The sequence below is a fragment of the Natrix helvetica genome (assembly GCF_964273705.1).
Source record: "Natrix helvetica genome assembly, chromosome: 4".
Classification (NCBI taxonomy): Eukaryota; Metazoa; Chordata; class Lepidosauria; order Squamata; family Natricidae; genus Natrix; species Natrix helvetica.
Window position 1 is genome coordinate 105,788,840 of NC_138550.1, and position 15,201 is coordinate 105,804,040.

The 15,201-nt window shown below is 39.2% G+C and overlaps 1 protein-coding gene across 2 annotated transcripts in view; it reads left to right on the forward strand.

Moving 5' to 3' along the window:
• The window catches only part of SLC66A2 (solute carrier family 66 member 2), a 75,909-nt gene that overhangs the window by 39,812 nt on the left and 20,896 nt on the right, over positions 1-15,201 (forward strand). For both annotated transcript variants that reach the window (XM_081952538.1, XM_081952539.1), the window contains one exon: positions 7,211-7,427. In XM_081952538.1, coding sequence (XP_081808664.1) covers positions 7,211-7,427 — 217 coding nt within the window. The remainder of the gene's footprint in view (positions 1-7,210; positions 7,428-15,201) is intronic.

Genomic DNA, 15,201 nt, shown 5'->3' on the forward strand with positions numbered 1-15,201 from the left:
ATTCTTGATTTTATCACATCTTTTCTGTATTCTTGTTTCGTCTGTTGGGCCTTCAGTAGATTTTTGTTCTTTTTTTAAATTATTATTGTTATTATTATTATTATTATTATTATTATTATTATTATTATTATTATTATTATTAGTAGTAGTAGTAGTAGTAGTAGTATCATTAGTATTATTAGTATTATTAGTATAGCCACCCATTCCCATAGATTTGGATGGCTTCCAAATATAAAACAGTAAATACATATAACTTCACAGGCAGCCTGGACCAAAACAAAATGCAGTATAACAAATGAAGCCAGAGGAGAGGCTAACAACGAAGAAGGTTTTCCGTTTTGCTTTGCATGTAGTTGTCCTTGAAGATATTACTCCTTGCTTATGATTTTGAAGATGGTTGCAATTACATTACTTCATGCAGTGCATGGAACAGAGACTATTCTTTATTCCAGCATCCAATTCCAGTTTTGTCTACAAGAGAGAAAAACATAAAGCTTTCTTCTCCCGGATTTCTCCTCCCCACCAACCCCCAGAAACAGATGCTGCATGTTTAAGAAACACAAGAAATTGGTACAAAATTCACAAGAAAAAGCAGCCAGGTTTTTTTTTCCTCATTAATCAAAATACTTCTTTCCCTCTCCCTCCCTCCCTCCCTCCCTCCCTCCCTCCTTCCCTCCCTCCCTCTCCCTCTTTTTTAAAAAAATGCTGTGTTTGCATTTGCAGGTGTTTTACTTTGCTTCTCAAAATGTTGAACCCCAGTTATTCCCGAAAGGCTTATCTCAATAGATTCTGGTGGTATCTGAATGGTTATTGAACTCAAAAACTGAAACTTGTGTTTATAAAAATAAATAGTAATAACAAAAGCACTAGCAGTCTTATATACTGCTTCACAGTGCTTTACAACCCTCTCTAAGTGTTTTACAGAGTCGGTATATTGCCACCAACAATCCGGGACCTCGTTTTACCAACCATCGAAGGATAGAAGGCTGATTCAACCTTCAGCAAGTCAGGATCGAACTCCTGACAATGGGCAGAGTTAGCCTGCATCACAGCATTCTGCCTTCAAACCACTGCACCACCATGGCTCTTAATGTACTGATATTATTCTACTTTCTTACCCACTTCTTTTTCCTTAGTAATTATTAATTTGGGGGAGGGGAGATGGGTAATGTTTTAAGATATTTCCAGCTTTTAACTTGAGTCTTTGGAAATTAGGTACCTGGCAGGGAAGATACTTGGCATGGTCATGATTTCAAGTTTTTTAAAAAACCCAAAGAACAGGGCACTTGTACAGGATCTAGGAAGTGAGTTTTATCAGCATTATATTTATCATTACATCTAACAACAGATGTATTTGTGCAGCTTTTATGCAGAATGCAATAGTCACTAATGCCAAAGTACTTCCAGATGTATCTTTCTTTTTTCTGATCTCCAAAGACTGCTTCATTGCAGAGAATTTAGACCTGTAGCAGCTTGTATTTTTCAAAATATTACAAGAGTCCCATGAAATATTTAAGCCCTGGTCTATTTAGAAGCAAGAACGCAATGTGCAAATGACTACTGAAAATCATGAAAACCCGCAGTAATGCTTACTTGCACACTTACATGTGTGTGGTTATGTTCAATGATTGCAAATACTTCTATATTCTTGTTTGTGTCTGAGCATTAGAGTCATTGGTTATTGGGTCTTACTGTTAGGTTCAAAGAAAATTAGAAACAAAACTGACAATTAAAAAGACTATGGTCTGTTTTCTAAGAAAGTGCAATTGTAAGTTTTTGTGTGTGTGGAAGGTAGACATTTTTAGTAATTAAAATAAATACATGTCAAACAAAAATTGCTGGAGCAGCAGTAAAATGAAGACATCTAGTTTTCTCATTAAGCTTACCTTTTTTTTTTACTGTTTTCTGTTGTTTGCTATCAAATCAATAAAGCCTATGTGTGCAAAATCTTCTGGATTATTTTTGTTCACTCATTAGAAGAAAATAGTTGCAAATGTATAAACCAGAATTAATTTTAGTGCCTTCTAATATGATACTGTAATTTGATTTTATAGAATTTGGCTTTGGTTAAATGTTTAACATCTCACTCGGTGGGGGTGTTGCACTTTTGGCATTAGTTTGTGTTATCAGCTAGGCTTGTTCCTATCTCCCACTATTTTAAAGACAGTTTTCCTAGATACCCAGTTATTTTTCCATTGGCAACGGATGGTACATGACCCCAGCACTGTCGTCGGATTAAAAATTATTTGATGGCATTGACTTTTTTCTTTTTCTTAATTCTCCAGCTTTTATAGCAACAGGACAAGCAGTCCTGCTGTGAAGAGTGCTGAACTTGTTGACATCAATATGCTTGCACAAGGCAGAACATAATTCACAGAATAAGCTACAGGAGCTAGGGTTGGCTTTTTTAAAAGGTCTCCCCCCCCCCCCCCCCAGGTTAAACTGTGAACATTTATTTTTCTGTTTTCTTATTGAACCACACTGTAATGTTAAGATAATTATCTTTTATCACCTGGGTTAGGGCTGGAAGAGCCAGATTTAAACTCACACTCAATCATGAAGTTTTCTAACTGAGATTGGAGCAATCATTATCCTCAAATGGTTATTATGAGGATTAAATAAAGCCGAGAATTACGTAGACCACTGTGGCTCTTAGATGAGGCAAACTGATGCCTGCAGATGCCAACTAAACATCATACTCCATTTATCTTAAGTTTATAAAATCTTCTTTTGCTTTTTTTAAAGGAACTCTGGCATCTTATAAAACAGAGGTGCCTTGAAATATAATTTAATTTAATTTAATTCTTATTTTCAGTTAACTTCAAAGGCCTATTTTCTGAGGACATCTGTATGAAACCCAGAGGAATTTATAGAAATGACAACATTGATTCATTTGGTGTCATCAAGCTCCCTCTTGACTCTTAGCAATTGTAGCTAGATTATGTCCAGGATTTTCTGTCTTCTACATCTGGTCATCCTCTTTTTCTTTCTACCTTTCCCAGCATGGTAATTTCTTCAGAGAAATAGTTCTTCGCACGGTATGAAAACATTAAGAGGGCAGAAATCTGCTTTCAGCAGGTTAATTTGAAAGTTAAAAGTTTTTTTAAAAAATTAAGTGAAGGTGGGCAGGGAATCTCTTGGAATTGTTTCTGGCCATCATGTTTGGGAATATCACACTGCTTTGATATCCCCAAACAAGATGATAATGAATTTTGAAAATTACAGAAGGGTGTACAGAGGGACATATAGTGGACTGAGTTGGCACTTAGCTATTTCTGTAGAATTTTTCTTTTCTTTTTTGTTTTGTAAATTATTTGAAGATGATTGAAAAAATGTGTTTCCTGCAAATTAAATAAGGCTTAGAAGCTTAATATTTGAAAAATCGATACGTTTAGTGCCATTCAACTCCTTGCGTTAAGATTAGCTGGGGAGCCCCTGCTATTTCCTGCAAGTTGGTATAGCTCAAGGGTCTCCAAACGTGGCAATTTTAAGACTTGTGAACTTTCACCGGCTAAGGAATTCTGGGAGTTGAAGTCCACAAGTCTTAAAATTGCCAAGTTTGGAGACCTCTGGTTTAACTCACAGAGTGGTTGTTGGAACTTCTCAATAGTACCACACTTATTATGGAATTGATTCTCAAGAAACGCCCCCCTCCCCCATCTTCCCCATTCCCAGCTGCCCGCCATCTTTTTTTAGACAGCAGTGGAAAACATTCCAGTTAACCCCAACATTAATAGGATAACAAATACTCCCAAATTAGACCTTCAGGTTTATATTGGTTTTTAATGAAATCTTTTTACAATTATTTTTAAAGATTGTTGATTTTATTGTTATTTCTAGCTAGAATTTTATTCCTTAGCTAGAATTTTATTCCTTTATTCCTTTGCTAACAGAAACGTCTTCCTCCCTGAGGATGAGCTATATAGAAATAAAATGTTAATCATGTAAATGTGTCAAAAAAAATTGAATAGGTCTTTGCTGTTGCGCTACTACATTTAATTATTTTTTTATTCCTTCTCCAATTTGATAATGAATTCCCCCCACACACAGGATTGAACACCGCCATTTGGACAGATAACTACTGTGAAGGCTGATGAAATTACCTTTTCTGCTGTAGAAATGGGAACCCACACATAATCAGTTTTCTTTACTCAACCAATTGATCATTCCACGGGTGTACCTAGCTTAACATTAAATTCTTCTTTTTATATAAGATCTGAAAAAGATGAAAACCAGAGCAGCTGTATTAGACTTAGATCATTAGTGGCAGTAGATAAACAGTGCAGATCATTCACGGTTAAGCTCTTAGGTAACTTCATGTCTTTTCCTAATTTCTACCTTAAAATCTCATATCAATATTTGATGTAAGAAGCTAACTTATGAAAAGGGTTAAAGTTTTGTTTAACATGAGATATCGTGCCGGGCTTTAGTTTTCCAAGGGGGAAGTAAATGGTCACTGAAAATTTCTTACCTGACAAAAACAATTTCAATTTACTCTTAGGAAGGATAGCATAATTTCCAACTTCATTTTTTTGTTCAGATTTTTATTCCTTCAGATTTCATTTTGAAATGGCAGTCCCACTTGCTAATGGAATGGTGGGAGATAGTATTTTTTTTCAGAAAGAAATTACATTTGACAATCCTTCAGATGGATATTGTCCATTCCCAATTGAGTGATCATATGTCTCTAAAAGACAACAAACAGGATAGGAGTCTGTTTTATGGCTTTCTTCAACCTGTAATGTTCTAAACAAAAAATAAAGACCCCTGCAGTTATCTTATTTATATGTGAATAATGTATTAATTCTGAGCTGTAAGAATTTAAAACATTCCTCAAGAATTTTATGGGGGGAGGGGGATAATCTAGAAAAATGAGATCCTGTATTTGGGTTAGATGCCCTTGACTTTTCCACTAATCTTTTAAAGCTCTAAATCTTCAGTGGGTAGACAGGATGAAACTTCAGTTTTATCATAGGAGTCCTAATCTAACCTTATCTAGCTTAAGTTAATCACATTTTATGGCTTAGATGTAGATGGAAAAGTTGGATCCTGATAAAGTAATTGACCTTTACTTTCGCATTGCCATTTAAAAATCTCAGAAGAAGTTTTCCCTATCTTGAAATATCAACTTTGTTATGGTGTGTGTGAGAGAGGGAGGGGGAGAGAGAGATTGAGAGACTTATTTTCTCGTACATTTAAGATTGGCAGATGGATTTTCTAGATAGAATGTTGATGATAGATAGATGATAGATAGATAGATAGATAGATAGATAGATAGATAGATAGATAGATAGATGATAGATAGATAGATAGATGATAGATAGATGATAGATAGATAGATGATAGAATGAATTTCTGCAGATACCTGAAGAAACTGATTGTTATTCCCAGTTGAATGAACTAGATCACTAATTGGAGAAGATTGTTCCCTTAGTCTGAACTTCATACTATGAAGATAATACATATTTAAATTAAGTTTCCCTTTATTTTCTAAAGGAGTCCTATTTGAATAAGCAAATCCTTTTAATGAAAGCATCCCTCAGAGTATAAAGCTTTGATAACATGTACTGTTTGAGGGATAGGATTTCAATGTCTCTTGTTCTCTTTAAAAATATGTAAGGCTTGGTCTTTCTCTTTATTAGAATAATTTACTTTTTGGGAAGCCCAAGTACAGAGCTATCTGGTGTGAATTGAGCACTGCTCTCATACATTATTGACAGAATTAAGCTTGATCCTCCCCCAGATCTATCAGGCTGGGTTTTATCTTGCAAACCCACTGGGGTCTGGCATATTGCTCTCGGCTAACAGTTGTGGACCAGTCTATTATGGGGTGAGGCTTTCATTATAACTGAAATATAATTAATCTCGGCTAGGCAGTGCTTATAGAGAAGGGATAATAAATGACTTCTATTTTTAATGCTCTCAGAGAATTGTTTTATGTCCCAGCTATTTTGATGGGAGATGGAATTGGCAATAAAAGAAAGCTTTCCTATCTGTTGGCGAATAAGATGGCTTGCAATAGTGAAGAATGCTTTTTGCTGCAGTAGATGCAAGCAAGAGAATGTCAAGATTGCTATTAAAAAAAAGAAAGAAAAGTCTCACACAATTTTGCTGCCTTCTAATAAGGCTGATTCCGCCTCAGATTTGTTCCTTTTTTTCTGTTTGTTCTGATTAAGACAAAGGCAGGAGGCAGGGGAGCTTTTTTACAAACAAACCTGGATTTTGCTTGCGGTCTCCCATTCAACTTCCACCTCATTTTAGTTTTTGTAGGAATGGGGAAGGACTATTAGGTGTAGCCACTTGCAATCTCTCTCTCTCTCTCTCTCTCTCTCTCTCTCTCTCTCTCTCACTCACTCACTCACTCACTCACTCACTCACTCACTCACCATTCCAAGGCCCTAGAAAGCAATGTTTTCAACCTGTTTTTCCCCCCATTATTCTTGACTGATCATTTAATGGCTGAAGAAAAGGGTGAGGCCTCCCATCCCTGAGTCTAAAGATTTCCCATTTAATTGATAGATATTGATTTGTTCCTTGCCCCAAGTTCTAGTCCCAGAAATGTGATGAATATTCTTAGGACAGGGAGAATGTACTTTTCTTTCTTGCCTAGACAGTATAATCAATAAAGAAGGTAGGAAGTTCTTCATTTGAATCAACTCTGAGATTCTCAGAATCCTGCAAAAATCCTTTGAAAGAAATGTTGTGTTTTGTTGCACGACCATAGCTATTGGATCCTTGTGTCTATTTAATGTGTCTTCTGATTCTATTTTCTTGTCCTTCGTCATTCTCTGAATGGATAGCTTTAGATTGTTATAGAACTTGGCTTTTGTGATACATCAGTTGTTGGTAGGACAACTGTTGTCTATTTCCCTCCCTCCACGTCAGACTTTGCCACAAATGGTATTCCTTATCATGGTTCATGTCATCGCTTGCTCTACAATATTTCACGAAGGCAGTTTTCAATTTGAGTTGCATTGTGCATTTATTTTTCCATGTCACCTTCTCTCCCAATTGTTATAAAATTATGATTTATCAGTGATCTTAAATTACGCTCTCAGTTAATTTGCCAGCTTTTATTTTTTAATGACGGTTTCCTTAAACTTTCCAAATAATCCTGTATTCCTCTCTCTCTCTCTCTCTCTTTTTGGGAAGTGCAAGTGGCAAAGCAGTCAATTTTGTTTTTTATTTATTTATAAACATTGTTTTTCAGATTTTGACTTGAACTCTTTCTGGCACTGGAACAAGTTTGCAGATTATGTGGAGTGCGTTCTGGCTTTCACTGGGGTAACAGGATGCGTCACTTACCTTTCCCTTGACTCCAGTATCTTTGTTGAAACCTTGGGTTTCCTTGCTGTTTTCATTGAAGCCATGGTGGGCATCCCGCAGCTCTACCGTAATTATCAGAATAGGTCAACTGAAGGAATGAGGTAAGATTGTATGCATGTACCATAATTTCTGCCTTTCTTGATATGTGGTTATTGTCTTTGCCTAAATGACAGCCCCAGAATTTCTTCGACAAAACAACAACAGCAACAACAACACAAAAACACCATATATGCTTGTGGACAAGCCCCTCTGCTGTTAAGTCAACCTTCACATTTGTAGCGTTGGACACCCTGAAAACTCTGCCATGTGCAGATAAGCTAGCACCATCAAAATGTTCATGTTTTATTTTTTCACAACTGAATTATCCACAGGTGGTTCACTTTTCATGGTATTTTGTTAAAAATTCAAGGGTCAGCTTAACTCTGAATTGGCTTATTTGCAAATATACATATAGTGGCTTAGTGGCTAATACAACTGCCTGATATGTAATACAGCCCAGGTTCGATTCCTAGTAAGGGTATGGCTAGCTGATGAGAGCTAAATAGCTTGAAATAGATCTATACTCGTCTCCCTTTATTTATTTATCAGCACAAATGCAACACAAATGTAACAAAGGCAACATAAAAAATGGCTTTCTGCCTGGATGGGGAGGGGGAGGGCCAGGGAGATAGACATAGAGAGATACAGGGAGAGAGGGAGAGGGAGAGACAACCGGTTCTCTGCCCTAATGACTTGCTGGGTAGGCGTGGCTAGAGGGTTCATGTGATTGGGTGGGAGTGAGTGACATGGATTTGGCCATGGCCACCCAGGTTTTGTAGCTCCCACTGTGTTTTTTTTTCCTGTGGGAAACTGGTCCAAATGGCTCTCTGAGGGTTTACGGTTGCAGACCCCTGTTCTAAGAAGAACTTCATTGAAAACGCTTTTTTTTTTCAGGGTCTCATTTGAAGGGTCTCTTTTTTGCCATTTTTCCCATATTTTTCCAATCAGAGAAAAACTTTTGAAGTTTAGGGGCTCAGCTCTCTTTCCTCTCTCATGGATGGATGCCTGAGGCATTCTTTGAATTTGGCAGAGCTCTTGGCTCTGAGTGAGCTGCACAATTTCTTTCTGAATTCTGTTTTTCAATCTACTTAGCTGTGGGAGCATTAAAGTCTTTTACTGTCAGCCCTCTGTCTTACTGTTTTGATGCCAAACCTGCTTGCCCTCTGCAATGCTATCTTAATTGCACCTTTCATGAATTCCTTTCTTTGTTACTTTACGCTTTCTCTTTCTTAATGATATATTGGGAACTGAATTAATGCATTTTTTTCTCCAGTTCTGCTGTTATTTTAAAAAAAAGATAGAGCTCTGCCTGCACCAGTGTTTTTTCTTTACAGCACTGCAAAATAGGGGCACAAAATTTATATTCTAAATGGCATGTCTTCTAGAATTAAGAATGATAATATGAACACGCTGTGTCAGTTATAGAGCATTGTAGCTTCAACCTCTTTTTTCGTAGTGGGGAGTTCTATTTAAAATCCATTTATTTAAAATACGTGTCATCAACCATAGTGGGGTGGAAAGAGATTTCTTTAGAAGCTCCTTTAAAGAGGTTTTACTGTTTACTTCAAAAATTTCTGGAGTCTATTTTATCTTCCTTTCCCCCCATTAAGTTGAATCCTCACGTGTTTCAAAGGAATGTGGAATTGACCTTGATGAAGGGATGGATGAGCCTTTAAGGGAGGAAAAAGGGAGGAGAAAGTTACTTTGAGGAAGAGATCCCAAATAACTGCCTTGATTCTGCTTAATTTAAGAGAGGGCAGAGGGAAATGCTAGCAGCCTTTCACAATTTTCTTACTCACCCCTAAAACAATAAAGCAGGATTCCTGGTGGTATCTCTTTCCTGACATGGCTACCTTAAAAGGCTGACATCTATGGACTACAATTGTCCTTGTTGCTTTTCATCAGTTCAGGACAAAGCTGCAATGTATGTGATGGTTGAGTTAGACTAGGGTTGTCAAACTCACATGGTCATGGTAGCATCATGTGATATATCAGGGATTTCCTCCCCCCCCCTTGCTAACCGGGCATGGCCAGTGTGTGACGCATCCATCCTGCGGGCCAGGAGTTTGACAGCCCTGGGTTAGACTGCCCTCCCATCTCATCTACTTTACAGGATTATTTTGTTAATAGCATTCTTAAAGAGTTTAGAAAAGAATATTCCTGAATGCTAGGAATTTGATAAAAGGATAACATACGGATTATTTTTTTGGGGGAAAAATCCAATTAGTGATTGACAGCAAGAAATTAAATCATAAGAGCTTAGTATTTTGCTGATAATTTTCCATCATATGTTAATTCCCTTTTTCACAGCTGCCAGAGAATGTACAAAATTTCTGATAGGAACATGCATTTGTGAAATGTATTACAAATAGCAATGGCATGGCCGTTTCTATGGTATAGATCAAAGAAGCTGGATAGGTCAGCTCAAATACATCTTTAAAGTAACTCACACTTTTTTTTCCTGAAAATACGTTAAGCAAAATCTGTTTTGATATACACTGATAATAAACTCTGACCATTCAACTCTCTCTGGCTACCAAATGCTCAATCTCTCAAAATTACACTTTAGCCACATCAAAGAAACAATTACTGAAGTTCTTTCCGGTCAAGATTCCAGTACATCAGCAATCATTTTCTTACTATAAAAGAGCATTTAATTTAAATGAGAGTTAATTTTAGACTTAATGAGGCCTGTAGCATCTGATTTGTAGAATCTGGAAATAAGTATGTCATTTCAGGCTTCTTTGATGTTAACATTAAGAGCTGTTCAACCCTTTGGATTCAAGTTTCCTTGGACGTTTTCCTTGCGGGGAACACAGTAAATAAACATAGCTCCCTTTTCCAGGATTGTGTAGCTGCTGTAGTTCTCATATTGTGACAATCAGCATTTCAACTCCATTTCTCCCAAGGCTGACGCCTCCTCTAACTTTATTTCCCCCTTCCTGCATTTTGTGTAACCAATATATTCTCCTCGGCTGCCACAGTTATGACTCTTTGCTTTGAACCAGTGCTGTGCTTTTTCTGTCATCAATGCTTTCATCACCCTCCTGCTTATTCAGTAACTCCCATGCTTTTGATATTGGTCTCTGTCATCCACATGGCCTTATTTAATAGCCTTTCTATGGCTCCCTTGTCTACCACCTTGACCTGAATGCCTTTTGGTTAGTATTGCTGCATCTATTTCTTTCTTCTGACTTTTTAATTAGGATAACACCAGGTTGCCTCGAATGAGAACCTGGTGAGCCAACTCATTGTCAGCCCAGGAGCATTGTTTGACTATATAGCATGTAGGAAAGCATTTGGAATAAGAATTCTTTTTTTGAGCATTAAAATGCAGCACCTCTAGCAATTATTTGTTGAGACTATGTATAATTGGCTGTCGGTGTGGAATTCGGCAACTCTCGCTGTATAAGGAATTCGGATATGGGATTTAATTCAGTAAATAAATCTCAGCTTTTGATGTAGGCATACAGAATAAACTTGATCCTTGCAAAGTGAGACAGCATGATAAAACTTCACATTCTATCAGTAAACTGATTTACTTTTTTAAATATTTAAAAAAGTAATGATTGAGCAAGCACAGAAAGAAAATTAGCTATTTATAAGTGCAATGACTTTCTGTTTTAGACACGGCTTGGAGTGAGCTTTTATTTTTCATATCGTTGGGGTTGTTTTGCATAGAGATAATTTTTCTGCTGCTTAGTAAATACTGCTCAAATGTATTTGGTTTATATTAGGAGATTCTTCAGCTTGAAAATACACACATGTAATAACAAATAATAGTGAACACACGGCTTGCTCTTTCATAAAAGAAGGTGCTGCTTATAGTTTATCACTATGTTGGTAACCATTATATGGGATTTAGTATTACAAAGAACTCAATGGAAGCAGTTTCTTGTCAAACTATTCCAGAAAAAAATAGGGAAAAACCTACATTTATTGAGTTTTAGATCCCTCTTATGCTTAATATGTCAAGTTAGGATAGTTAGATTAAGGAAGGATATTATTACATTTTAAAATACCTGATTCAGATTCTTGCAAGTAGTTTAGTTATACTTGGAGATAATGGGATCCCAGAAGGGACCTTAGAGATAATCTAATTGAATCCTCTGCCCAATGAAGGAATCTACTATTATACCAATTGTGATAGATGATATCTTAGCTCTATACAAACACCCTTGGAGGAAGGAGAGACCACCCACTCCTGAGACAGTTTTCCTTCATTCGTATCACTCTTACCATTATGAATTTTCTTTTACTGTCCAGTAGAAATTTCCATGCCATTGAAGTTCTATCTTCTGTAAAAAAAAACACCTCTGAACAATTTTTAAAAATATATTTTTATATATTTAAATATAATTCTTAAGAATGGATGTACAGTATGTATGTTGTGCATACTTTGATACATATTTATCAGAGTTAGTTTGAAAGACAGACTCTGAACAACTGCTGTGGATTAAAATCTAATATTTAGTTGTCTAGACTGGTCTTAGGATCATTAAAATAAAACAACAGTATGAACTACTGACATGATGTCCCAGTTTAAATAAATGAAGAACTTAATATACTGCATTTTCTTAAGGGATTTGCAAGACAACAGTATTAAATTAATCTTTGTTGATTATTATGAGCTTTGGTGTGATCTTCCATTTCCTAGAATGGTTCCCCACACAAGATTAATCTCTAATTAAATGGTAGATTATTGCCTCTTTGGCATTCTAAATTGTCTCTGAATTTTGAAATGTGCAACTTATGGATTTTTCTTAATGTGCAGCATGGTCTCAAATTAAGTGTACAGTGTTTGATTTCCACCTAGTCATGGGCTTAATTCAAAAGTGGCATTGCTTTTGCATTCTGTGAAAAATTAACTGTTTGAACTCATACCTCTGCACTGAGTAATGAAAATCTGCAAAATTTTCAAGGTAAGCAGCGCCTTAAGAAAAACAGCATTTCTATTTTTATCATCCTTTGCCCATTCAGAGGTGGAGATCCACCTATCAATAGCAGAGTTCCCCAATCTTTTTGGCTTTGTGGACTGATGTGTGTGTGGGGGGGGGGCGAGGGGATGGTTTTGTGCGAATGGTAGGCAAGTGTGCATGTGCACAGCTTCATTTGTGTAAGTGGCGTTCAGGTGTGCCAACTGCTCATGCAAATGTACCATTGCCCGCCACTTCCGTGGCCCATTTTCGAACAGCTCAAGGCTCAGAAGTGGCCCTTATGCCAGGGTTTGGGGACCCTTGATCTATAGTTTCCATTTCTAATAGCAGAACCAAATGTTCTCAAGGCAGTGTGGGTAGGAAAGTTGCATTGTTTGAAACATAAATAACACAATCGAGGGTCAGAATTCTTGTAGTCCCCTTTATGATGCTTGAAGTGAGATTTCTCCTGGAGGGCCCCTAGTGTGTGGGTTTCATGCTGTATGAACACTGCTAATTTTATGAATGCCTCAGGAACCTCCTGAAAAGGAAAGCCCATATTTTCCAGCAGATCGGCGGGAGGGGCTACAGCTGGATTTAGTCACAGCCTGATTGGTTCAGAGACTGAGGGAATCCCCTACTGGCTCCCAGTTTCCTCTCAATCTCTGGTCCAAGCACTAGTTTTGGCTCCTTGAGGTACTGATGGTTATTATATTTAATTCGATTAATTGGGTATTCTAAAATTCTTAAATTATCGGACTGCCGGCCATCGAGTCTGCTAGTCAGTCTCATAAGGAGGCAGGGCTTCACGGTCCTTGCCTTCCGGCCTCAATATCTGGCCGTGATGCGGGCTGAATAGTGTCCTGCCTCCAGGTCTCCTTGAGGCCCATCCCTCTGCCCTCTCCTTCCCCATCTAGGGGCTTCAGTCCTTCCTTTCCATCCGTGTCCCCAGCTAGACATTGCAGGCAGGTGACCTCACCTTCCCCCCTTATCTCCCCTAGATCATTTAGGGTGGCAAACCTTCGGAAAGAGGATCCGGGGGATTATCTACCCTCCTCTCACCTAGCTCCCTAGGGTCCGGCTCCCATGCAACCCTCAGAGGATGACCTGGAGGATTTGGACCTCCTGCCTGAGAGCTTCAGGAGGCTTATCTCCTCTGCAATCTCTAGAGGCATTGCCTCAGGATTAGTCCAAAGGGACCATTCCTCTCAAAAGGCATCTAGATCTCATTCTGACAATAGACATCACAGATCTCCTTCTTCGTCCCGGGTCCAGGGTCAGCCTAGGGCCCCTTCTCCATCGGTGGTCAGCGAGACCTCAGCACTAGGGGAAGGTACTCATCCAAAATTAGGCTTCTCAGATGACAAGGATACTATTCCTCCACACTCCCAGGCCTTTCCAGGCCTCTTTACACCACTGGCTTTCAAGCCTCTCTTACATAAGGCCAAGAAGACTACTCAGATTGGCACTGGGGCTCCGCCAATCAACCCAGAGACCCCAATCTAGCTATGTTTATCAATCCCAATACAGATAAGGAGGAGGTCCCAGCCCCTCCTCTCTTCCTGGAGGTGGTTCAGAACCAGTGAGCCGGAGCGTCTTCCTTGCCCAACCCTGGGAGTAATGATCGCCGCTTCTACAATATGGAGCAGGCTTTTTCCAAGGTCCTTCAATTGCCAACTGTAGATCCCCCCATTGCACTCCTGGCCAATGCCTGCACCATAGTTTCCGGTGATGTGGTGGATAAAAACGAGTGGAGCTCACCTTACGCAAAAAATTCACTGCTTCCAAATTGGCCGATCAAATCAGCGGCTGCAGCTTCCTATTTTAACCAAACAACCGTCATGTGGCTTCGCCAGCTACAGGATCGCATCCCGATCCAGGATGAACGTGTTCATCAAGACCTAGCTAAAATTATTGCGGCCACACAATTTTCTGCAGATGCTACTCTAGATTCCATCAAGTTTGCATCCAGAGCGCTGTCCACTTCAGTCATGTCTAGACATCTCTTGTGGCTTCGCAACTGGCAAATGGACAACAAGTCCAATTGCAGGTTGGCTGCAGCTCCTTTCACCGGCCCCAATCTTTTCGGGGAATCTCTTGACCCGATCCTTGTGGAGAACAAGGATAAGAAAAAGGTTCTCCCTTCTAATTCCAAGAAGCTGGACTCTCGTCCCTCTTCTTACAGGAGACCTTCTTCGCACCGGCCTCCCAAACCTGACTTCCATCAGCAGCGGTACGCCCCCTATAGATATGACAGGCAGAGTAGGTAGGTTTCAGGGACAATCCAAGCGTCCCTTTCGAGGGGGGGTGGCCATCCTTTCCGCAGAGGGAAATGACTCCAATCCGAGTCAATCCATAGGCGGACGCCTGGCATCCTTCGCGGATCAGTGAGATCAGATAACGTCAGATGCTTGGGTCAGGTCCACAATCAGATGCGGCCTCTGGTTGGAATTTCTCTCCCTTCACCCGAGCTCTTCAGGACCTTCTCTCCATCTTGGGATCCGGAACGCTGCCATCTCATGAGCCTAGCCATCCAATATCTGGTAGATATTTGGGCCGGGGAACCGGTTTCAAAGGAAGATTACAGGTTGGGTCTGTACTCCAACCTATTTGTGGTCCCGAAGAGCTTGGGGGGATGGAGGGCAATACTGGATCTGAAGCACCTGAACTCTTACCTGGTCTACAGGTGCTTCAAGATGGCCTCCCTCAGGTCTATCCTCCTGGGGATTAGGCGGGGCGACTTCATGGCCTCAGTAGATTTAACAGAAGAGTATCTACACATCCCAATACTGCCAGCCCATCGCAGATTCCTCTGCTTCTCCCACAAGGGATGTCACTTCCAATACAGGGCGCTCCCATTCGGTCTAGCCTCTGCCCCGCGCATGTTCACAAAGGTCCTAGCAGCTCTGACGGCTCACCT